General features: G+C 40.7%; 1 protein-coding gene across 1 annotated transcript in view; it reads left to right on the plus strand.

Moving 5' to 3' along the window:
• The window catches only part of LOC126100482 (protein PAT1 homolog 1), a 110,632-nt gene that overhangs the window by 33,992 nt on the left and 49,678 nt on the right, over positions 1 to 26,962 (plus strand). The window contains exons 5-7 of the mRNA XM_049911087.1: positions 8,107 to 8,386; positions 8,470 to 8,661; positions 19,188 to 19,342. Of these exons, the coding sequence (XP_049767044.1) occupies positions 8,107 to 8,386; positions 8,470 to 8,661; positions 19,188 to 19,342 (627 nt within the window). The remainder of the gene's footprint in view (positions 1 to 8,106; positions 8,387 to 8,469; positions 8,662 to 19,187; positions 19,343 to 26,962) is intronic.

Here is a 26,962-nt window from a genome sequence, read left to right on the forward strand (position 1 = left end):
GATTGCATTTCCTTAGGATTCTTCCAATGAATTTCAGTCTGGCATCTGCTTTACCGATGGATAATTTTATATGGTCATTCCATTTTAAATCACTCATAACGCCTACTCCCAGATAATTTATGGAATTAACTGTTTCCTGCTATATTGTAGCTAAATGATAAAGGATCTTTCTTTCTGTGTATTCGCAGCACATTACACTTGTCTACATTGAGATTCAATTGCCATTCCCTGCACCATGCGTCAATTCATTGCAGATCCTCCTACATTTCAGTACAAGTTTTCATTGTTACAACCTCACGATATACTACAACATCATCAGCAAAAAGCCTCAGTGAACTTCCAATGTTATCCACAAGGTCATATATATATATATATATATATATATATATATACCTAAAAACAAAGATGATGTGACTTACCAAATGAAAGTGCTGGCAGGTCGACAGACACACAAACGAACACAAACATACACACAAAATCCAAGCTTTCGCAACAAATTGTTGCCTCATCAGGAAAGAGGGAAGGAGAGGGAAAGACGAAAGGATGTGGGTTTTAAGGGAGAGGGTAAGGAGTCATTCCAGTCCCGGGAGCGGAAAGACTTACCTTAGGGGGAAAAAAGGACGGGTATACACTCGCACACACACACATATCCATCCACACATGTGTGTGCGAGTGTATACCCGTCCTTTTTTCCCCCTAAGGTAAGTCTTTCCGCTCCCGGGACTGGAATGACTCCTTACCCTCTCCCTTAAAACCCACATCCTTTCGTCTTTCCCTCTCCTTCCCTCTTTCCTGATGAGGCAACAATTTGTTGCGAAAGCTTGGATTTTGTGTGTATGTTTGTGTTCGTTTGTGTGTCTGTCGACCTGCCAGCACTTTCATTTGGTAAGTCACATCATCTTTGTTTTTAGGTATATTTTTCCTTCGTGGAATGTTTCCTTCTATTATAACCATATATATATATATATATATATATATATATATATATATATATTTTTTTTTTTTTTTTTTTTTTTTTTTTTTTTTTGTGAATAGCAATGGTCCTACGATACTCCCCTGCGGCACACCTGAAATCACTCTTACTTCAGAAGACTTCTCTCCATTGAGAATGACATGCTGCGTTCTGTTAACTAGAAACTCTTCAATCCAATCACACAATTGGTCCATATGCTCTTACTTTGTTCATTAAACGACTGTGGGAAACTGTATCGAACACCTTGCGGAAGTAAAGAAACATGGCATCTACCTGGGAACCCGTGTATATGGCCCTCTGAGTCTCGTGGACGAATAGCGTGAGCTGGGTTTCACACGATCGTCTTTTTCGAAACCCATGTTGGTTCCTACAGAGTAGATTTCTAGTCTCCAGAAAAGTCATTGTACTCGAACATAATACATGTTCCAAAATTCTACAACTTATTGACATTAGATATATAGGTCTATAGTTCTGCACATCTGTTCGACGTCCCTTCTTGAAAACGGGAATGACCTGTGCCCTTTTCCAATCTTTTAGAACTCTTCGCTCTTCTAGAGGCCTACGGTAACCGCTGCAAGAAGGGGGGCAAGTTCCTTTGCGTACTCTGTGTAAAATCGAACTGGTATCCCATCAGGTCCAGTGGTCTTTCCTCTTTTGAGCGATTTTAATTGTTTTTCTATCCCTTTTTCATCTGTTTCGATATCTAGCATTTCGTCATCTGTGCGACAATCTAGAGAAGGAACTACTCTGTGAAACAGCTTTGGAAAAAGACATTTAGTATTTTGGCCTTTAGTCTGTCAGCCTCTGTTTCAGTACCATTTTGGTCACAGAGTGTCTGGACATTTTGTTTTAATCCACCTACCGCTTTGACATAAGACCAAAATTTCTTAGGATTTTCTGCCAAGTCAGTACATAGAACTTTACTTTCGAATTCATTGAACACCTCTCGCAAAGCCCTCCTCACACTACATTTCGCTTCATGTAATTTTTGTTTGTCTGCAAGGCTTTGGCTATGTTTATGTTTGCTGTGAAGTTTCCTCTGCTTCCATAGCAGTTTTCTAACTCGGTTGTTGTACCACGTTGGCTCTTTTCCATCTCTCACGATCTTGCTTGGCACATACTCATCTAAAGCATATTGTACGATGGTTTTTAACTTTGTCCACTGATCGTCAACACTATCTGCACTTGAGACAAAACTTTTGTGTTGAGCCGTCAAGTACTCTAAAATCTACTTTTTGTCACTTTTGCTAGACAGAAAAATATTCCTACCTTTTTTTTTAATATTTCTATTTATGGCTTAAATCATCGATGCAGTAACCGCTTTATGATCGCTGATTCCCTGTTCTGCGTTAACTGTTTCCAATAGTTCAGGTCTGTTTGTCACCAGAAGGTCTAATATGTTATCACCATGAGTCGGTTCTCTATTTAACTGCTCAAGGTAGTTTTCAGATAAAGCACTTAAAAAAACTTCACTGGATTCTTTGTCCCTGCAACCCGTTATGAACGTTTGAGTGTCCCAGTCTATATCTGGTAAATTAAAATCTCCACCCAATATTTTCCAAAATTTCCTTCAGGTACTCTGCCACAACTACTGCTGAGCCAGGGGGGCCTATAGAGACATCCAATTACCATGTTTGAGCCTGCTTTAACCGTGACCTTCACCCAAATTATTTCACATTTCGGATCTCCGTCAATTTCCTTTGATACTATTGCACTTTTTATCGCTATAAACGCGCCTCCCCCTTCACTGTCCAGCCTGTCTCTGCAGTATACATTCCAATCTGAGTTTAGAATTTCATTACTGTTTACATCTGGTTTCAGCCAACTTTCCGTCCCTAGTACTATGTGGGCATTGTAACTGTTTATTAATGAGAGCGGTTCTAGGCCCTTTCTATAGAGGCTCCTGCAGTTTACTATTACCACATTCATATTGTTATTCCCTGTTGCGTTTTGCCTACTACTACCTTGTCGTGTCTCGGGAGGCTTCTTGTCGGGCTTAGGGAGGGAATTCTCTAACCTAAAAAGCCCACATGTGCACTTCACATGTACTCCGCAACCCTTGCAGCGGCTTCCTGCATGTAGTGCACGCGTGACCTATTCAAGGGGACCCTACATTTATCCACCTGATAGCGGAGGTCGAGAAATTTGCACCCCAGATCTCTGTAGAATTGTCTGAGCCTCTGGTTTAAGCCTTCCACTCGGCTCCAAACCAGATGACCGCTATTGGTTCTGGGAATGATACTAGAAATAGTTAGCTCAGATTCCATCCCACGAGCGAGGCTTTCTGCCTTCACCAACTCCGCCAACTGCCTGCATGAACTGAGGATGACCTCTGAGCCCAGACGGCAGTAGTCATTGGTGCCGACATGAGCAACAGTTTACAGTCAGGTGCACCCAGTGCTCTCTATCGCCACCGCCAGGGCCTCCTCCATATCTCGGATGAAAGCCCCCCCCCCCCCCCCCCCCCCAATCCTCCGGCAAGCAGACAGAGTGAACACTTGAACACTGGCCTTCCAGGGAAAAAGCTGCACAGTCATCAACAGTAACTGTTCTTTTGAGAACAAGTTACTGTCTTCGTATATATAGTTAAAGGCTACCCAGCCATTGACCGTCGTCTGCGCTTATGCGCACAGGTTGCCCAAACTCTTACGGGAATCGCCAAAGTGTGCGTGAGTAGGCAAACGTCTATCAGGTACAATACATATGTAGAATTGTGGACAGTTGGGAATGTGAGTGTCACGGGAAGCGTGCAAAGGATAAGTCCCTGCAGTCGCGCTATTCATCTGTGTCCTCGGTGGCACAGATGGATAGAGTGTCTGCCATGTAAGCAGGAGATCCCGGGTTCGAGTCCTGGTCGGGGCACACATTTTCAGCTGTCCACATCGAGGTATATCAACAACACCTGTTGGCAGCTGAGGTTTTCAGTTAGTCATAATTTATCCCAGGGAAAAAGCTGCACGGTCATCAACAGTAACTGTTCTTTCGAGAACAAGTTACTGTCTTCGTACTGGCCTTCTTGCTCGACCTTTCCGCTATTTCCCTAAGGGGCTCCTAACATTGGAGTTCCCAATCATTAATAAACCCCTTCCCCCATGTGCCTGCTCGGACCTTGCTGAAGGAGCGGCCACATGTCCACTAACAGACAGTGCGGGCAATGCCACACAGCCAGGCACCACATTGACCCTCCGCCTTGTGCGACGCAAACGCCGCCAAACCTACCACTCCTCTTGGGGAGAGAGTGGCCTAACCGCGCCCAGTATCTGTGATGATGTCTCGACAGCAGGTACCATGGGTGAAGCATGTAACACCTGGCGTGTACCATGCGACGCACCAGACTCCCCACTGCTGCTACACTCCGAGGCAGCAGCCTGATGACGGCTGACCGCGGCCATCAGCATGTTCAGCTGCTCGTGCTCAGTGGCCAGCTCCTCCTGCGTCTGTGCACAGCAGTCACACATCCTATCCATCCTAAGAAATCAACAATTTACTGTAGAGAGTTAATCAACATTTAACTAGACTGCTAATTCACTAAATCCGGCTAATGGCTGACTAAACTGTGGTTACTAGACACTTCTTGTTGTAAACAGTGAAAATAAGCACTACCTGTCTCTGGACTGTATTCAAAACAAACACGAAATCTATGGAACACTATTACTAGTACTCGAAAATTAAAGCTTCCTAAAAGCAAAAACATGCGGAAAAAGAAGTGACAAGTAAGAAAAAGACAGTTAATACTTAAATTTATGTAGCTTGCTGCACAGCAGATGTGAAGCATACGGCAGTTAGAAAAAAAATCCGGAATACAGTAGCTCTATCATAATCATTTATTTCTGATGACAAATTTAATTCATTTAGTCTTCACAACTGATGATAAAGCTTGAAGCAGTTGTGTTTATCATGCAGGCAGAGGAAAACTTTGCAGGTGGAACATCTTATGTGTGCCTTATTAGCTGAACACCCTGGAAGTCGACAGCAATTTTTGGAAACCAGTTGAGGAAATTGTGGTGGATGTAGAACATTTTTTGATCGAATGGCATCAGGAGGGTGATCAATTCTAGACTTTGAATGCTTTGGTGCTGGATTTTTGAAGTCAGGATCATCATCAGATATCGCTTCAGGTTTGTGTGTATGCCATAGGTATTCCTCAAACTTTTCTCTGAACTGGAGGCAGTCTAAAGCGTCATTCTTGGATGTACCCAAGACAGCTTGATCATGTCTGTATTCTAGCTATAAAGCACAAATAACGAAATCAATGAAGTGCATAATTACCCTTACAGTCCACTTCTTAGTTTTTGCACTTATTCTGTAATAGCTGATCAATCTGTTGAGAAAGTCAGCACCTCCCGTATTTGAATTGTAGGTGCTTACAACTGCGGGACAATCTACTTGAATGTACTTTTTTTCTTTCCTGCACCAGCGGCAACATTTATCAACTGGGTTTACTCCTTCTCTACTGAATATGAAGATAGCAGGGAGATTGTCGAACCACTTCATTACACAAAGTTGGCCATCACTTCTCACTGATTGATCACTGGATCTCCTACAATTTTTCTCCATATCCTTGTCCAATGATAGTTTGGAAACTTTTTGAATTCTGGAGTTCTGTAATGTTCCAGTAGCTTGACACTTAGCTTCACTGTGCAGTTTGTCTAAAAGTGACTCTGATGTGAAATAACAGTCCATGTAAATGATCACTCCAGGACTAAGTAGGTTGTATTTCCAAAATTTATTATTTTGTTTTACTTCGAGGGACACTTCATCATCAACAAGTTTCAGATATTTTGTAATTGTAAAATATCTGTCACGGCAAATTTTTTTTAGCAATACCTTCCACCCAACTCTTTTTGGCCCAATACGTCCTAATCCTAAGATAGCACAAGTACGACATCATCACTGTTGCAGAGATAAATCCTTTCATTTCACCTACAGTACATTTCAGTTCTCTCCCAGTATTTTTAAGATACCTTCTGTTTGTATATTCAGTAAGGATGCTAAAAATATTTTCTGGCCGATATTTACTCACGTAGTCATGAGGTGGTAAGTTCACACTGATTACCACTTGTTCATCATGTTCAGATGCAGGTGGTTAAAGGGAAAAAATCCAAAGTCTTCTTCCAAAATGTCCTGCTGGTGGTAGATTGAATAGAGCAGATTTTTTCTGATCTGCTATTGTTCCTGTCTTCAGCTTCGTCTTCATCTTCGTTAGCTATATCTGATTCCTGTTCGTTTCTGACATGGTAGTCTGGATCTGTATGGATATCGTCATCATCATCATCATCATCATCACACCTCATCAGAGAGCTTCAATTCACTAACATCTCCATCAAATAATTAAATAATTCATTTACAAAATCTTCAAATGCATTTGAATTGGGGGGGGGGAGGGGGGGGGGGGGGGAAGAGAGATGAAATATATTTTGTTGACGAATCACATTACACTAAGTCCTGATGTCCCTTACAGGCTACACTCGAATTTCAATACTTTTTCAAAGACGATTGTAAAATTATAATTTTAAATAATTATTCTCTGACTATTCATTTACATTATCCCATATATGTTATATTGATTAAAATAGAATAAAGAAGTAATAAAATACTTACAAAGAGCCTCTCCTCTGACCCGCTTTCTTCTGTCAGCCATTTTCTATTCTGCCTGGCAACAATGTTATTCAACACAACAATGATGAACTGCTATTGCAGGAGGTTCTGCCATCTCTGAACTTCCTTCTAAAACACTTTTCAGTGTTGCCAAAATGATAAGAGCTCGGGGAAAATTTTTCAAATAATGCTACATGTTATGTCCCCCATAGGGGACACCAGGACTGAGGGGTTAACATAAAATATTTAACACACAAACTCATTGGTAAAGCAATGAACATTTGAAGCCTGTTTCTTACATTCTTCAATCTGGAGTGAGGCACTGGTTGTATACTAAGTGAATACATCAGAATTCCGGAAAGATGCCCATACAATGACAACCAACTGCCAGAAGCTTTCATAATGTTATATTTTCACCAGCATTGTTAAGAATATATTTTATCTAAGCATACCAGTCAAAAAATTAGTACCCCCTGGAGGCCTCACACAAACCCTGTGTAATACCATCTCTTGTGGTAATAATGGTCTCAGTGTAAAGAAGAAAAGAGTTCACAAGTTTCTTCAGGTATGCCGTATCCAGCTGCAGCCACTCATTGATGGTAGTTGCTGTAGAGCTACCAAATTGTGCGGATGTCAGTTGCTGTGTTTCACCCGCTGTTCCACATTGTCCCAAATGGTTTCAGTGTAATAAAGATTGGATGATTTAGCAGGCCAGTTGAGTTGTGATATGATGTCTGAGTGTTGGTCAAACAAGGAGTGTATACATACTATGAGCATGGCTGTCATTATCTTGGAAGATGGAAGTGTAGGCAGCATGGTCATTATGTAGATTGTAGATGTAGAAGAGAGTGCAACACTTAGTCACCACGAATGTTGAAATAATTATCCTGATTCACGTTCATGGTATCTTGAATGAGTGGACCCAACTCATTGTACATTGTAGAAGGTGGGGGGCCAGGGGGGGGGGGGGGGGGGGACAGATCTAACTGGCCAGAACTTCACCCTCCATTGTCTGTGAATCAAACACCTCATTGGACCATCAGTGCACTTGATGCCTTACGCCATTTGAAGAATTAGTCACAACTCTTCAAAAATGTGTGTGTGTGTGTGTGTTTTGTCTATTTTTGACAAAGGCCTTGTTAGCCAAAAGCTTATTTTTGTGACAATCTTTTTGTTGTGCCTATCTGCGACTCAGCATCTCTGCTATATGGTGAGTAGCAACTATCCGTTGCGTATGATTGTTAAATTCAATACTGAATTTTTAATTGTTTGATTTTTCTGTTTATATCTGTATTTTATGTTTTTCATTTGGATTCCCCTTCCTTTTTATTCCACATTTATACCTGCTGCATTGCTGCATGCATAGAATCGCCTTTCTTATTTACCTCTCTCAGGCCTGCCCCCCCCCTCCTCCTCCCCTGTTTGATTGCCTTGTTTCTAGTTTAATTAAATAAGGCTTGTATCTGATCCATGTGGATCTGTGGATGTTTTGGCACAAAAGTAACATTGAGTGAACTGTCTGTGTTCATTCCCAGAGTGTGTGCACAGTGGAAGAACTTGAGCGAGGTCTCATCCAGCAGTCGGCAGTGTCTTCAGCTTCTAGCCAACCACCTCCACCAGCAGCTGTGCTGCGTGTTGAAGACATCGAGCGAGAGCTTACTATGTCATCTGGACACAGTAATAGCAGTGGCAGCAGTGCAGGACACTCGTCTGTTACTACTACTAGTCCTGCTGCTGGGCCAAATGCTCAGCCTACTAGCCCTCCTCAGGTTCCACAATTTCCACCTCCTCCAATAACTGTGCAGTCTCAGGCAAGTTTTACCTTTAACTGAAGTTATTTGCAGAATTTGAATAACTTTAAACTTTTACTAATTAATGTGTTGTGAAATTGTAGGAAGCTGTTCGTGGTACCCAGGCAACTCTAGGGCGGGGCATAAGTTTCCCCCCACCAGTGTTAGGACTGACTCGAGCAGCAAGTCATCCGAATGGCCCTTTTGTGGTGCCTCCACCGAGAGTAGTTGCACCACCTCCTGCCCAACCACCGCCTGGTATCCACCCAGTGCTGTTGCACCAGGCGAACCACCGACTAGGTGAGTACATAAAAAAAAAAATGCTTTGTGTGTGAGGGGGGTGGGGGGAGGGGGGATGCAAGAAATTATTGCATTGACACATCAATAGCATAAGCGGTTCAGAAGTTCCAGGTATTGACCCATGCTGAAATATCCACATTTGGATGTGTTTTAGCTTCTGGTTCTGGCATCCAGTCAAGTGTACAGATGGCGAATACTGTCCTGGGATACATTATGCCACTCTTGCTCAACCTGTTGACGTAGTTCCGTAAAGAGTTGTTGGTTGACAAGTTGCACGAGTCTTTTCTTGTCCCATCATATCCCACACGTGGCTTGGCTAGCAACAAGTCCAGAGATCGTGCTGGCCAGGAAGTTACTGCATGTCTTGCAGAGCATGTCGAGTTCACTGGCAGAGTGTGGGCAAGCATTATCTTATTGGAATACCACCTCACCTTCCAGTTGCAAGAATAGCAAAAGAATGAGTCTGACAACAATCTGCATGTACCGAGCACTGGTTAGGGTCCCCTCCAAAAACACTAAAGATGAATGAGAGTTGTAGCTTATCATATCCAGACCATTAGGCCTGCAGTGGGGCAAGTGTCTCATGGACAGATGCACTCTGTGAGACAGTGCTCACAGCTGCACGTTGTATGCACAAATGATCAGCTGACCATCACTTGTGTGTAGGCAAAATGTGCTTTCATCATTGAAGACCAAGGTACGCTATTCGATCTTCTGGGTGATTCTCTGATGGCACAAGTTGAGCTGTGCATATGGATGCTGTGGCGTGAGTGGAAGATGGGCTAGAAGTGTGTGTATGTATAGTCCCATTGCTGACAATCAGTTCAAAATAGTTCATGTTGACATGTCTGGGCTCACAAGCCCTCTTATCTGTGCTGTTGTTGCTGTATGATCTGCCACTGCTGTCCTTACAATATGAGGACCCTGGCAGGCGTCTGTGCTGTGTGGACATCCCAAAACCTCACCTGTGCATGTGTGAAAGTTCATGCGATCACTGAAAACTCATGTGGAGTTCTCCAAAAGGACCTTCCCGATCTCAGAAGGCCACAACTTGTCTCATTTCAAACTTGCTCAGCTGGCTGGGGAAACACAAGTGCATTTCTCTGGCTTGGTTGCCTGCTTGCTTCAAACATTTACACCACATTGATTAGACACAGATGTTGCTCTGGTAGCCATGGCACTACCCAATCTGTTGGCAGACGATTTTGAAACTATTATCAGTACTTCCACTACACCCAGGTGGCACATGCTGTCATCATATCAAAATTGACGTCATCTTTCCAAGTGTGCTAATTCCCAGCAATTGTGTGTGTGTGTGTGTGTGTGTGTGTGTGTGTGTGTGTGTGTGTGTAGGGGGGGGGGGGGGCGCGTATTCCACCTACCTTCCCTCGCCCCCCTCCCCGCCCCCCATAAAAAAAGATTAACTCAAGTACTATGTCACTGTTCTTTCCTTACTTTGCGGCATATAGTAGAAGTATTCCAAAGTTGGGGAAAGTTATAAGGCTAATCTAAGAATTGGGCAGCTGAGTTCAATTGGCATCCAACTCTACTTTGTCCACATGAAAACTGTACCTGAACTGGAACCACATATGATAACACCGAGAGAGAGCTCAGTATGATACTGGACAATTGGAATTTAATGTGTATCAAAATGAAATGGGTAGAGAGCTACTCACCACACAGAAGAGGTATCGAGTGACAACTAGTTCATTGAAAAGAGTCTGCAAGAGATTATCAGCTATTGGACTAACAAGTAAATATCCGGTCTGACATGTTTAACCTTACCCTAAATTTTTTTAATACAAAAATAATACACTGAGAGAAAAGTACTGTCAGAATTTTAGTTGCTCAGATGCACAGAAAGTATTTTCAAAAAAGGTTGAAGTTACTCATTTTTTCTGCATGGAGAATAGCTTATAACAGTGATTTGTACAGCCCTTCTTGCCGATCACATGAATATGTGAATGAGTGAAAGCAACCATGACAAGATAACATAGTGTGAAAGTCCAGATTGCATAAACATCTATTTTAAGCACCTTAACCAGTTCAGAAATGTCACACTATTTTTTTAATAATCTACATTTTGTATTGGCAGCTAAACTGTTGGAGATGTAATTCTTACAAATATGATCAGGAGAGGGGGAAAAAAACATGACAGTGGTTGATGTCTCATTGCAGAAATGGAATATTTCTTACACATATATCATTTTACAGTGATTTCTGTAGCACAGTTCATATGATGACATTTTAATTTTACTTATAATGAAACACTTTTTTGTTTATTCTCTGAGGTAATTACAAAAATGTGAAGTGCCTATCAAATGGTGAAAACAAATATCTTCCTTACACAAGACACACCTAACAAATGAAAAGCTAATCTATTCAGACATTTCATGGTAATTACTAGTTTTGTTCAGGCAGAACTGGGTTAGAGTAAGAAATGGTCCCAGCTATTATTCTGCATTTTCTGCTGAGTACCAGACATACTTAATCAAATTCAGAAAACATGGCACTGCAAACTGATAATGCACAAATGACCAGTTTAAGGCTACTGTTCTGTTGAGAAACCTGAAATGACAAAGAACTGTAAGAAATTATATAGACCAACAGTTTCCTGAAAATTACTTTCCTCTGTCAAAAACATTCTATGACAATTGGTTGAATGACTTTAGTTGTCCTATTTGGAATCAGTATTATATCAACAGCCCTTTTGTCATCCTCCTCAAAGACAGCTGGTCATTGTTTTATTACAAATTTATCAGCAGCAGACCTGTGAACGCTCTCTACCTTTCCAGGTACAACTTGGAACACTTCATTTGCCATTCCTGCTACCCCCTAGTGCTTCTAGTTTGTTTAGTCCAGTATTTTATGGTCAGCATTGCCAAAAATCTTGGGAAAGTCTAAGAATATGCTTGTACAGTGTCATCCTCATCACAAGCTTCAAGTATCACTTTTGTGGACTCAGTAATAGCCAATATTCCACTTTTCCCACTTCAGAACCCAAACTGTGCTTCATTAAAAAGGTTTTATTTATTCATGTAACTCATTAGTCCACCTTTAATGAATAATTCACCTATTTTTGAGAATGCTGGCAGTAGTGAATCTGGCGTATTGTTTCCAAGATTCTTCACATTACCTTTCTCTAGCATGTTTAGATACTCAAGAAAAGTGCCCTAACTAAAGGAAATCATTATTATGTTAAGGGAGTTTGTATGCTGTCCATTTGTGCCGTGAGTGCAGAGACTGGAACTTCATCTGTACCTGCTGATTTCTTATTTTTTAATTTCTGTATTGTCTTCCTGTCTTCTGGCTCCGCTGTGGAAAACATCATTATTGTGCTTGTAGTGTAAGTCATTGTGTGTACTACATGTGTTTTAGAAAGATTTTGTTTGCAACTTTTTTGCAACACCAGAGAATTAGTCATTTACAACATTTGCCAATTCCTGACAATTTTCTATTTCTCTATTCCCATATTTTGATTTGTATGTTACTACAATTGCATCGGCTTATTCCAGTTTCATTTTTTATGACATGCAATATTACTTTGTTTTTATCTTCTACATTATTTTTTTTATTTTGCCATTGAATGATTTTTGCAGTGAGCGGTACCCTACTCTGTATCTTTTTTTACCTGTGATAGTGATTTAGGAACTGTGGTTTAGTGTAGTGCTTTTGCAAGAAACTGATAAATTTGTGTCTGGCAGGCCTTTTAATACCTGCAGTTATTCATTCTACAGGGTTGTTGTAGTTAAACTTTTGCTGCTTGAGTCAGTGTAGATGGAAAACTATTTGCTGTGTGGACACCCAACGTAATAGGAATGACATTCAGACTGTGTGCTGCAGGATTTGTGTAGTTAGTAGTGTTGGTATCATGACTTACTGTTAGATGCTGGTACTGGTATGACAATGTTGGATTGAAACAGAAGCATTGATGTTATAGTTATAGTCAGTAAAATGGCTGTGGACAAGGTGAGCACGGCTGCACTTGTAAAGCTGTTTCATCAAAATAGCAGCAGCAATACTGCTGATCTTTGCAAATATTGACACAGTAAAGGAATACAGAGATGCCCTATTTCCAGACTGGGCTTGAAGAATATGTTTTGAAAGTTGGGATTGACTGGTAGTTTGGAAACTGCTCCTGGAAGAGGCTGACACTCATTTGCACCACAAATTGTTGAAGTTATTGTTGCTATGGCTGAGGATGCTGTACGCAATATGTGATCTTCAAGCAGTATATGAGCTGTGTCATGACAGCTGAACATTCCATGGTTCGCCATTCAGAAATTGCTGCAAAGAACTGGGAAATGATATCTCTAATGCAGTTCTAGACTGCAATGGATGCAGATGGTTGTCATATTGAGCAACGTTTGTAACCTGGAACTTAATCATGGTATGCAGTTAACAAATGTTAGCCTCTCATGTGAATATTTAAATATGTTTCTTTCAGTGGTTTATTCATCAGTCCTCTCCTGTGTGGCCTTGCAAATGTTTCCACGAAGTTTCAAAAATGGTTCAAATGGATCTGAGCACAATGGGACTTAACTTCTGAGGTAATCAGTCCCCTAGAACTTCGAACTACTTAGAACCTAACTAACCTAACGACATCACACACATCCATGCCCAAGGCAGGATTCGAACCTGCGACCGTAACAGTCACGCAGTTTCAGACTGTAGCGCCTAGAACTGCTCGGCCACTCCGGCCGGCTCACGAAGTTTCATTATCTTATAACGACTTGTTTTTCATGGGGGCCCTCTCAGGTAGTGAAAGTTTAATTACAACCACCCAGTATTTTCTGTAAGTGTTAATGTGACTACTTTTGAAAATATGTCATTGAAAATTAAACAATGGAAAATCCAGCATGGAATGTAACACTATTATGAAAACGAAAGTTGCCATTTATCATATAGCGGAGCTGCTGAATCGCAGATAAGCACAACAAAAAGACTGTCCCAAATAAAGCTTTTGTGGTTAGACGGTGGGCAGGGGAGAGGTGGAGGAGGGGGGGGAGTAAGTAGCGGAAAATGAGGAAGATTGAGTGTGATGGTGAAATCATGGCTGTGAAGTGCTCGAATGGGTACAGGGAAGGGACTGGATGGGTGAGGATAGACAGCTTCTTGGTTTTCATGCCGATATAGAATGCAGCACAGTGGTTGCAGCTTAGCTCGTAGATCACATGACTGGTTTCACAGGTAGTCCTGCCTTTGATGGGGTAGGTGATGTTCGTGGTCGGACTGGAGTAGGTCGTGGTGTGAGGATGTATGGGACAGGTCTTGCATCTAGGTCTCTTACAGGGGTATGAGCCATGAGGTAAGTGGTTGGGAGCATGGCTTGTGTAAGGATGGATGAGGATATTGTGTAGGTTCGGTGGACGATGGAATACCACTGTGGTATTGCATAGGTTTGGTGGATGGTGGAATACCACTGTGGTATTCCATTGTCCACTGAACCTACACAATATTCTCATCCATCTCTACACAACCCCTGCTTCCAACCCCTTACCTCATGGCTCATACCCTTGTAATAGGCCTAGATGCAAGACCTATCCCACACGTACTTCCACCACCATCTACTCCAGTCCAGTTACAAACATCACCTATCCCATCAGAGGCAGGGCTTCCTGTGGAACCAGTCATATTATCTAGAAGCTAAGCTGCAACCACTGTGCTGCATTCTATGTAGGCATGACAACCAGCAAGATGTCTGTCCGCATGAACGGCCAACGACAAACCGTGGCCAAGAAACAAGTGGACCACCCTGTTGCTGAACATGCTGCCAAACATGACATCCTTCATTTCAATGACTGCTTCACAGCCTGTGCCATATGGATCCTTCCCACCAACACCAGCTTTTCTGAATTGCACAGGTGGGAACTTTCCCTGCAATACATCCTATGTTCCCGTAACCCTCTTGACCTCAACCTTTGTTAGTCACTGTTCTCACCCATCCAGCCCCTTCCTTGTTCCCATTCCAGCACTTCACAGCCGTCATTCCACCATCACACTCATTTTCCGCTACTTACTACGCCCTCCCCCTGCCCCCCTCACCTCTCCCCTGCCCTCCATCTAACCTGCCGCACTTCACTGTCCGCCATCCCTACTGTACTATCCCTTCCCCTCCCCGCCCCAGCCTCCTCCTTACCCCACCCCATTTGCCACTCCCTTCATGCAGTGGTGCTGCTGCTCCCAGTGTGGTTTCAGTTGCCTGAGACTGTGCAGTCATGTGTGAGAGTTGCATTTCTGTGTGTGTGTGTGTGTGTGTGTGTGTGTGTGTGTGTGTGTGTGTGGTTGACGAAGGCCTTAATAGCCGAAAGCTTTATTTGTGACAGTCTTTTTGTTGAAACTTCTTTATGTTGTGCCTTTCTGCGACTCAGCATCTCCACTATATGGTGAGCGGCAACTTCCCTCAAAAATTAGTTTGAACAGAGTACAGAATTTGGAGACCTTAGAATCCACATTGTTTTCCATACACTTTTCATCCCAAGTTTGTTTTGTCAGTGTTGTGGAAAAGTACGTGATTGTGTTCCGAGAAGATCTGTTTGCAGGCCCGTAATTTTATCTGTTTTACCAAACCAGTCTTTAACTTTATTATCCAACAGCCGTGCTCAGAGAGGTCAAGATCTTATATAACTACTATACAATTTTCCCTGTAGGTATCTGTAAGTACTTAAGACTGATGCTGAAATTTTTATATCATATTAGCAGTGTTCACCATTTGTACCATGTCAGAAGTGCTCAGGCTGTTTGGGAAATTATTAATTTCGTCCTCAGCATCTGTATCAATATTCATATCTCTCTTAACTTGTCAGAGGCCTTTGATTGTGTCACTCACAATATTCTGTTAGACTGGTTATGTTTTTACAGAACACATACACTGCCTGACAGAGTGTAGCACCCACACGGAGAGGAAGAAACAAAAGAAAATTTCACAGTTTGAGAGGGTATGCAATGTTACTGCGATAATTACAATCTGTCTGGAGATGTCACTCTGCTAGACTTCTCAGCATATCCTTAGTTAAAGCTTTCTGAGTCCGAAACCATGTAATATGAATTATTTGTGTTGTGAACTCAAGAAATTCCTGCATTGGCCTGTTGGAAGAAGCAGGGATACTAACTACTGCTTCCCTATATATTTATTCTTTAACCTCCTTTACAAACCAAGAGTTCAGTGTGTGGAATCCATACTAGAAATAACTAACTTTACCCCAGAAATGTGTCCATTACCGAGGAAAACACATTTTCATTAATCTGCCAGCAGCCATAAAAAATTCAGCTAATAATAAAGTTCTTTTTAAGATGGCCCTAAAGCATTTTTTGTGACAAATATTAGTCAGTTGGTGAATTTTATATAGAACTGATTGATGTATATATTATTAACAACATCAAAAAACTTTAGTACATACAGACTTATTTCTTCCCACATCTCCAGTGCAGTAATGTGATCAATGTAAATAACTGTTATAAACTGATTTTCTATTTGATGATGCAGGGATACATTAGTTTAAGAATTATCACATGTATCTTTGTGTAATGTATAGTTACATATTTTGTGACAAATTTACTACCTCTTTGAAATATGTTAGTTTTGTTGTGGCCATGAGTGTGTAAATTTGAATGTATGTGTGGTTTGTGCATGAATGTGTATATTTCTACTAGTAAAATACTGTTTCTAATGTACTTCCAACTCCCCCCGTAGTGGTGTTCCACTGCCCACTCAACCTCCACATCATCCTACTCCATCCATATGCCACTGACACCTCCAATCCCCTGCCACAGGAATCATACCACTGTGGAAGACCCAGATGCAAGACCTGCCCAATCCACCCAGCCACCCACCCACCCACCTACCCAGCACCACCTGTTACAGTCCTGTCACAGTTTTATACTACCCCATGAGAGGCCAGGCCATCTATGAAAGCAGTCGTGTTACATTCTGGTGAAAGCAACCGTGTTATATACTGGCTCTACTGCAACCACTACACATTTTACATTGGTATGACAACCAACCAGCTGTCAACTACAAACAACCAGGTCTCAATTAGAATGAGTGGTTGCTGCCAAACTGTTGCCAAAATCAAGATGGACCACCCAATGGCACAAGATGCAGCAGAGCACAACATTTAGAGATTTCAGTGGCCACTTGACAACACTTTCCATCTGGATCCTCCCCACCACCAGCAGCTTTACTGAGCTGCCCAGATGGGAGCTATTCTTAGAACACGTCCTTCACACCTGTAACTTTCCTGGCCTGAGCCCAAGGTAACTTGCTGCCCCCTCACCCCCCAAAAAATAGTGTGTGTGTGTGTGTGTGTGTGTGTGTGTGTGTGTGTGTGTGTGTGTACACGTGTACGCCATCCCCAGCCCCAATATGGCCACCCAGTTTGGGTCCCTATATCAGCTAAGTTGTATGCTGTTATCTTGTTATCTCATGCCCTAGTCTAAGAAATTGGGTTTCCAGTCATCTGCTGCCTACCCCTGCTACCTGCACCCCTAGCTAGTACACAGGCTGCTCCCCAGCATCTGTCTTTGTTATACATGTGTCTTTGTTATACATGTTATTTATTCTTTTATGACACATTGTATATCCTTGAGGATCTTGTCACTGTGGAATTTTGGAACATAAAGCATATCTAATCTATTCAAACATTCTACTTCATCATTTTGATGACAGGCAATCAAAATTATTTAAGCTCTGCGCAGATTTGATCAGTCCTTTCACTAGAAAATCAATATTATAATTCTATCAAAATGAAAATTCATTTGAGAGAACTACAGACTTATGGGACAGGGTTGCTGACCAGTAAAATAGTATCAACATTGTAATCGCCACAAACAGTAATTGCACAACTCTCATATAATTCTTGCAACTCATTCTAATTGCCTTACATGACACAGTGGTTCTGACATGTATGCATCTGGAGAGTTTCTCAACATAATCCCAAAAAATCTAAAGCTGATAATTTAAATTCTAGTTTTGTATGTGCGTTCACATCTGCAGTAAAACCAGTTTTACTCTTCATGATGGCATGTATGAGAGTACAGCTAATACTTCTTATTACTCACATAAGAGGGGCATGAAAGGGAAGCAGTCGTTGGGAAGGCAGTGAGACAGGGTTGTAGCCTATCCTCGATGTTATTCAATCTATATATTGAGTAAGCAGCAAAAGAAAAATTTGGAGTAGTAATTAAAATCCATGGAGAAGAAATAAAAACTCTGAGGTTTGCCAATGACTTTGTAATTCTGTCAGAGATAGCAAAGGAAGAGCAGTTGTATGGAATGGGCAGTGTCTTGAAAGGAGGATTTAAGGTGGACATCAACAAAAGCAAAAACAGGGAATGTAGTTGAATTAAATCATGTGATGCTGAGGGAATTAGGTTAGGAAATGAGACACCTAAAGTAGTAGATGAGTTTTGCTATTTGAGGAGCAAAATAACTGATGGTGGTCGAAGTAGAGAGGATATAAAATGTAGACTAGCAGTTGCAAGGAAAGCTTTTCTGAAGAACAGAAGTTTGTTAACATCGAGTATAGATTTAAATGTCAGGAAGTCATTTCTGAAAGTGTTTGTATGGAGTGTTGCCATGTATGGAAGTGAAACATGAACGATAAATAGTTTGGACAAGAAGAGAATAGAATCTTTCAAAATGTGGTGCTAGAGAAGAATGCTAAAGATCAGATGGGTAGATCACGTAACTAATGAGGATGTACTGAATATAATTCGGGAGAAGAGGAATTTGTGGCACAACTTGGCTAGAAGATGGGATCATTTGGTAGGACATGTTCTGAAGCATCAAGGGATCACCAATTTAGTATTGAACTTGACTAGAAGAAGGGATCGGTTGGTAGGACATGTTCTGAGGCCTCAATGGGTCAGCAATTTAGTATTGGAGGGCAGTGTGGAGCATAAAAATCATAGAGGGGGACCAAGAGATGAATACACTAAGCAGATTCAGAAGGACATGGGTTGCAGTAGAAACTTGGAGATGAAGCTTGCACAGGATAGAGTAGCATGGAGAGCAGCATCAAACCAGCTCTGGACTGAAGATAACAGCAACAAGATGATCAACTAAAATGTTATATGCTACCTTAGCACATAGACATAATTCAGAATACCTGCATCTGTCTGCTATTGCACTGTTTCACTTGTTATTTGTCCTGAGTTGTGCTTCCTTTGGGAACTTCGAAAAACAGTGTGCAAGTCAGATACAGTTTTGCCATAGGGATTGTTGATATCTGTTTGTGTCTCCTGATTTATGAAAATTTTTGCTAATGATTTGAGCATATTTGGAACTGTGGAAGTATTCATGAAATGTTTGCAGAACGCATAATACAATGAATCATTAACATAAAAATTGTGGCTTTTATAATCAGACATTTAAAACCTCTTTCATGTTATGATTTATCTGAATGAGTCATCCAACATATCATGGATTAGTTAATAATGCTTTCATGATGATGAAAACTTGGCAGTGTCTGCTCTGTTCTCCCTCCGGTGTGATGTAGTGCTGACAGTGGCCCCTTTTGTTTCAGGTTCAAATCCAAACCTCTTAAGGTTCATACCTCCACATTTAATGGGCCATCCTGGTACTGTTGGGAAAAGCCTACAAGTCTTTCCAGGTGATAATGGATTGCTGAGGAATGTGCCACACAGGGGGCCAAATGTTCAATTTCGTCCAGGGTTTCCTGTAAGTAGTAGATATAATTGCTGTCTTATTGTCTGCTGAGTACAAACTGTTCATTGATGAGATTACCATTCATCTGATGTTTTTGTGATGGGACAATAGAAGGAAAAAACACTCACTCAATGTCTGAATCTGTGTGGGGAAGATTTTCTGGGATTTATGAGGCTGCTATTTCATAATTTTGTTCAAATTCATCATGACTATGGTCAGAACTATAAAATTTCATCAAAGTGGCCAAATCCTCCCATAAATTTCATTTTATCCAAACATCTGGCCATATGCTGGCTTCTGTTTATCTAGTCAACTAAATGTCTCTGCAAACACTGAAGCAACAAAAAGTAACAATAATCACCCTTAGTAATGTTCCCCCTGTTATTCACTTTTACAGATGCTTCATTCTGTGTTAAATAGTTGATAATCATCATTGAAAAGTATGGCGTTTTGTACAGTCTCTTACATAACTCCTAGTTAACTCTTGGAATAGCTTTACCATCATAAGCTGCTTTCATGGATGACTTATAAGGATTTATCAAATTGAGACTAAATTGCCAATAGAGCTTCCACTTGGAACATACAGTGAAACCCCACTTTTAAACTTTTCGAGGGACTGCTAAAACACGGCGTAAAACGTGATAAAATGTAAAATTTTAAGCTGTAAAAGCTTTTAAGCTGTAAATGTTACGCCTAGGATAGCCCCCTGCACTTTATGTATGATATATGTACATAACAGTCATCAAAAGACTTGTCAGGGACTTGTTTATTATCTAATGAAGGTTTATTATCTAATAAAAACAGCTGATGTAACTGGAACTGATAACTGTCTGGGAAGTAGGAACTCAATTTCATGTCATAATCGATGTTTTGGAAAGTTTGCAGCTGCCATTCATTATTTAAATAATGAAATACTGCACTAGTTATGTATTTTTTTCATGCTTAGCGCAATGCATTTCGAGAATTTTTTCTCATTTTCAAGTGCAAATATGTACACAAGTATTTTGTGTGGTGTTTGAATATGTGTTATTCTGCATCTCTTGCACTGTACTCATCTTTTTGAGGTTATCAGGTACTTTGCCTCATCAGTTATATGTAGAAAACCACACACACGTGCAAACTATCACTCACATTGTTTGTTTGTGTAACATCACAGAAAATACATACATAAATACTCCACTTGACAACGAGAATAATTTCTCGAAACATGTTTTGCTCAGCACGAATAAAATACGTAACTGGCACTGTGTTTAAACTAAAAACATTTGAGCAACACAAATGAATGACAGTGTCAACTAGTGCTCCAAGTTGCCATATGCCAAAACATTCCAAATAGTGTTCAACAAAGGTGTCATGATGATCACAACAATAACAAAACTTTGTTTGCGCAGTACAGACAGTTTGGAAATGGTTGTGATTGGTCATGGTATCTTCATTTGAATGAACCTAGTTACTCCCATCAGCCACCACACCAAATAGAGCTTGGCAGCGATGGGAGATATGGCATGAATTGTTCCAACTTTTACATGTTTACTGGTTCAAATCCGCTGAGTGGAGTGCTCTGGTGTCAAGAAACTTAACCACGTAATATTTGTAATCACTTCTGGATGGCCAAAGTCATACCAGCGTCAGTTTTTCTCCACAAACATTTTTTTGTAATGCGTAAATTGCGGGAAAATTATAAATATGTTGAGGCAAAATCAGATGAAAATTAACATTGTGGGCATAGGAAATATGATGGGACCGATAAAAAATGTCGTAAACGGTGGTAAATGTTAATTCCGGAAACGTAAAAGTGGGGTTATAGTGTAGTACTTCTCCTTACTGACACACATTATCCAGTGTTCCCAAACTATGAAATACAATACTACTAGGCTGAAAATCCTTGTGTCAATGTGTTCAATCATTCCAGTGAACTAATTTCTTTCTTCCTGTTCATAATCATATAAATGTGTGGCAGAACTTAATATCCTAAGTGACCATTTGCTAAGATTCTTTCTTAAGGAAGCTCACTCAGGAGGACATATCATAAAGGTGGATATCGTTGCCAGTATATACAGGGTTTATCAAAAGTATCATCGGATTTGGTGCGGCTATATTTCTGAAAGTAATAAACATATACAATGAATTTTGTTTTTTGATTAATGGGAAACTCGAAACGTGTTTTTTTTAAATACCTTTTCATATATGATCAATATGCCACCCTTGAGATGCACAGCATATGTTAATGCGGTATCCAAATTGTTCTCACACTGACACGAGCATGTCTTGAGTTACTGCTTCCACAGTTGCTGTTAAGTGATGTCTCAGTTCATCCGTTGTTGTTGGTAATGGAGGCACATAAACACAACCTTTTATAAACTCCCACAAGAAATAATAACTACAGTCAGGTCCAGTGACCTTGGAGGCCAGTAATGTAAGGCTGCGTTATTTGGTCCATTGTGACCGATCCATTGTTCAGTAACCCATTGATTTAAAAATTCCTGCACTTCCTGATGCCATTGTGGCTGTGCCCTATCATATTGGTAAATGAAGTCATTTGAATCAGTATCCAACTGTGTGAAAAGAAAGTTCTCAAGAATATCAAGATATATGCTTCTGTAACAGTGTTCTCAGCGAAGAAAAATTGACCATTGCCTTTTCCTGTGAAATTACACAAAACACATTAAATTTTGGAGAATTCCTCTCATATGGTTGTTCTGTACCCCATATTCTCATAATATGACAGTTCACCGTTCACCTTTATATTTAAATAGAACGTTGCCTCGTCACTAAACACGAAGCGGGGAAGAAACTATCATCCTCTATCTTGCCAAGAACAAAATTACAGAACTCGACACGTTGTTTGTCACCTTTATGAAGAGCTTGCAGTAGCTAAATTTTGTATGGTTTCATATGTAAACATCGACGCAACACTTGCCAGATGGACATTGGGGACTTGTTGAACCATTGAGCTGCACGGTGAATGGATTTCTGCGGACTCGTGAAACTATGACTGATGTGTGTTTTGACATCTGTGTCAGTCACTTGGGGCGGTCCGGGGATTTGCCTTTACACAAACAACCTGTTTCTCGGAATTGTTCATGCCTTCGTCTAATGCCCTGTACTGTAGAAGGATCCACACCATATCTAGTACGAAAGTCATGCTGAACAATTATTACTGACCTGCACTGCGCAAAACATAGAACACAAAATGCTTGCTGTTGTCGCGACATCGTTTTTACTAGAATTGAAGTGGGTGCACTCTGCTGCAACCAAACAGGAACCATGTAAAACTCTATAGTTTGGTCTTTCCAACAGTAAGTTGTTCACATACATATCTCAAATAATACGGGGTGTATCTAGAAGAGTCATCCAATTTTTAAAAAATCGTAATTGTTATGTTATTTAAGATATGTGCTTGAACAATGTACTGTTGGAAAGAGCAGACTCTTGAGTTTTTCATTATTCCTGCTAGGTAGCAGCAGTATGTGCTCACTTCAGTTCTAGTAAAAATGGTGTTGGGACAACAGAAAGCATTTTGTGTTCTACATTTTGCGCAGTGTGGATCAGTAATAACTGTTTAGCGTGACTTTCGTACAAGGTGTGGCGTGGATCTTCCTACAGGACAAAGCATTAGAGGAAGGCAGAAACAATTCCGAGAAACAGGTTGTCTGTGTAAAGGCAAATCGCCGGATCGTCCCCGAGTGTCTGGCACAGTCGTTGAATGCATCTGTCGTCGTTTCGCAAGGAGTACTTAGAAATCCATTCGTCATGCAGCTCAACATGCCCCTAGTGTCAATCAGGCGTGTGTTGTGTCGACTTTTACACATGAAACATATAAAATTCAGCTACTGAAAGCTCTTCGTGAAGGTGACGACAACATGTGGAGTTCTGTAATTTCATTCTTGGCAAGATGGAGGATGACAGTTTTCTTCAATGCTTATTGTTTAGTGATGAAGCAACATTCTCTTTAAATGGAAAGCTGAACCACCATAATGTGAGAATATGAGGTACAGAACAACCACATGAAGTTTTACAACATAAGAGGTACCCTCCAAAATGTAATATGTTTTGTGTAGTTTCACAGAAAAAGGTGTATGGTCCATTTTTCTTTGCCAAGAACACTGTTACAGGAAGCACATATCTTGATATGTGCGAGAACTTCTGTTTCCCACAGTTAGAGACTGATTCGAATGACTTCATTTACCAGCAGTATGGAGCACCACCACACTGGAATCTGGGAGTGCGGGAATTTTCAATTAAAAGAATTACTGAATGGCAAACTGGTCACACTGGACCAAATGACTCAGCTTTAAATTACTGGCCCTAAGGTCACCAGACCTGACTGTGTTTGGTTATTTATTTGTGGGAGTTTATAAAAGGCTCTGTTACCAACAACAATGAATGAACTGAGATATCACATAACAGCAGCTGTGGAAGCTGTAACTCAAGACATGATTGCTGCAGTGTGGGAACAATTTGAATACCGCATTGACATATACTGTGCATCTCAAGGGGTGGCATATTGAACGGCTATGAAAGTATATGAAAAAAAGAACCTTTTGAGTTTCCCATTCATCAAAAACAAAATTCATTATATATGTCTATTAGTTTCAGAAATCTAGACATTCCAAATCAGATGATTCTTTCCAATACACTCTGTGCTTTATAAGTGAAAATTTGTAGTATATTTTTGTGGATGTTACTGCTATTTTCCAATTAGAGAAAATGGATTAAAAAAATTTGATTCAATAAATGTATGGTGCATCTTTCATCATCATCAAAGATGTCATCAATGTATCTAGACCATCATTGTAAGCTGTGTAGAAACGTTACTGGGCTTTGATAATTAACTATTGTGCATTGTTTTTAGAGCTTATTATAGTAGACTCAATCTCCATTGAGCTGTAAGTGTGATAGGTGCCCTGCTGTGTCTCACTGTTCATTAACATAGCAAAATACGTGAAACATATCACTCTCCTAATGAAAAATATAGATAGTTGAGCTTTGTAAAGGTAAATTGTATTTTTGATCAGATGTACTATTTCTGCAGCTGTACCACGTTTTTAAGAAACAGGTTATAGATTGCCTTGTTATTACTCATTTACTTTCTACTTACATTATATATCACTTGAAGGGACTATATCCCTTTCAATCTAGAATTAGTTGCTTGTCTTCACGTCCCAAAAACTACATCTGAAAATGACTTAGTACCATATTTGTACTTAACAGACATGAAAGATCTATCTTAGAGCAAGCTTGCAAATTATATACTAACCCAGAAGAATATTACTTACTTTGAGTGTTGCTGAGGTACATAATGTGGCAGTATACATTTTATTTGTCATAATAAAAATTTGTGTGAGATAGCAGTGTAATAGATGTTAACATTATTTACAAACAACTTTTTATTATTAACTGCACATTTGTAGGTGCCTGTGTAAATAACAGCAAGCACTTGCTTAAAGACACTAGTATTTATTTACATCAGTGAAAATAATTATTTTTTTAAAATATGTAATGTAATTGCGTAGATAAAAAAAAACCTACTCACCAAGCGGCAGCAGAGAAGACACACATAAAAAGGAGTGGAAATTTGTCAGCTTTCGGAGCCAGTGGCTCCTTGTGGCAGAATTGTTGAAGGGGAAGGAAAAGGCATGAAGGAAGAGGACTAGTGAGGTTTAGGACATGGGGAGTGTTTGGAAAAGTTGCTCAGAACCCCAGGTCAGACGAGACTTACCAAACAGGATGAGAAGGAAAGGCTGATTGTTGGGGACTGTACTGGCTTGGGTTTGAGAACCTAGGAGGTTAAAGGTGGAAGACAGGGTAAGATGCAAGACAGAGATTGCTGATTAAACATTGTTATGTGTTAATAAGGGTGGGAAGCTAAGTGCATTGTAAGTGATAGAGGCGTGTGTATTTTTGTGTGTGTGTGGGGGGGGGGGGGGGGGATAGGTCAATAGGTCAGAAAATAAAAGATACATAAAACTAAAAGGGAGTGGAGAAAGGAATGGTTATTGAAAAAAGAAATTTAGGCCAGGTTGGTGGCGGGAACCAAGCACATTTTGGAACACAGTTCCCACCTGCAGAGTTCTGAGAAACTGGTCATTTGGAGGGAGCTTTCCTGGAATCAGTAAGGCTTCAGCCCCTGTTTTGGTCTAGATACAGTGATGACATCTTTGTCAAATGGACTCATAGTCTTGGAATCTCTAAATACATTATAGCAATTAAATTTCACTTGGTCCTATGCCTAATCCCATGCCGTTTTCTTTGATATTGACCTCATCCTCATCAAGGGTCAGCTACGTGCTTCCATTCATATTAAACCCACTAACAAACCCCAGTACATACATATTGACAGTTGCCATCCTTTCCGTGTCAAACATTCCTTCCCATACAGCCTCGGCATCCGAGCCAAACATGTTTGTTCAGATGCTGATGTGTTACAGCAGTACACCACCATTCTCATCTCAGCATTCACTGGCTGTAATTACTCCACTAGTTTAGTTCAAAGGCAGATCTTCCAGTCCATTAATCCAATCCTAGTACTGCTGATCCATGCAAAAGAGAACTTAGGAGTACACCTCTTGTCACTCAATATTATACAGGCCTTGAATTTATTAATCAGCTACTTCGACAAAGCTATGACTTCCTAAAATCATGCCCGGAAATGAGGTACATTTTGTCCCACATTTTGCCCACCACAGCTGGAATGGCTTTTTGTCACCCTCCAAATCTCCGCAATATCCTTGTAAGACCCTCTGCTCCTATGCACCTGTTCTCCTACCCGATGGTTCATACTATTGCCACCTCGGTGACTGTCCACATTGTAAGATTTGCCCTATGCACCCTCCTACCACCACCTATACCAGCCATGTAACTGGCAAAACATATACTATCAAAGGGAGAGCCACCTCTCAAATGACACATCACATACCAGCTGTTCTGTAAACACTGTTTGGCCTTTTACATTGGCAGGACTACCGCCAAGTTATTAGTTATCAGTGGGAATAGACAAGGGTGTGTATTGGCAACACACAATATCCTTTTGCAGAGCATGCCCTGCAACTTTCCAACCATGACCTCGGTGCCTGTTTTACCACACATGCCATAGAGTCTTTCCTCAGACACCAGTTTCTTGGAACTCCGCCAGTGGGAACTGGTGTTACAACATATCCTTGGTTCTAATAGCCACTCATGTGGCCTTGATTTACATTAATTTCTTCAGTCTGTGTTTCTTCTCAGTAACCATTTCTTTCTTCACTCCCTTTTAGTTTTCTGTATCTTTTATTTTCTGATCTATACCCCTTCCCCACCCAACTCTACCAGTTACAATGTGCTTAGCTTTCAACTCTTATTAATACGTGCACAATGTTTAGTCAGTAATCTCTGTCTTGCTTATTACCCTATCTTCCACATTTAAGTTCTTAGGGTTTCAAACCTTGGCTAGTGCGGTCCCCAACAATCAGTCTTTCCTTTTCAACTTGTCAGGTACGTGTGTCCTCTCCTGGGGTTCTGCGAGACTTTTCCAAACTCTCCCCTGTCCTAAACCTCACAAGTCCGTTTCCTTCACCCTTCTTACTTCCCCTTCAATCCTTCTGCCAGATGAAGGAGCCACTGGCTCTGAAAGCTTGCAAATTTCAACTCTGT

Source organism: Schistocerca cancellata, chromosome 9 (assembly GCF_023864275.1).
Source record: "Schistocerca cancellata isolate TAMUIC-IGC-003103 chromosome 9, iqSchCanc2.1, whole genome shotgun sequence".
NCBI classification, from domain to species: domain Eukaryota; kingdom Metazoa; phylum Arthropoda; class Insecta; order Orthoptera; family Acrididae; genus Schistocerca; species Schistocerca cancellata.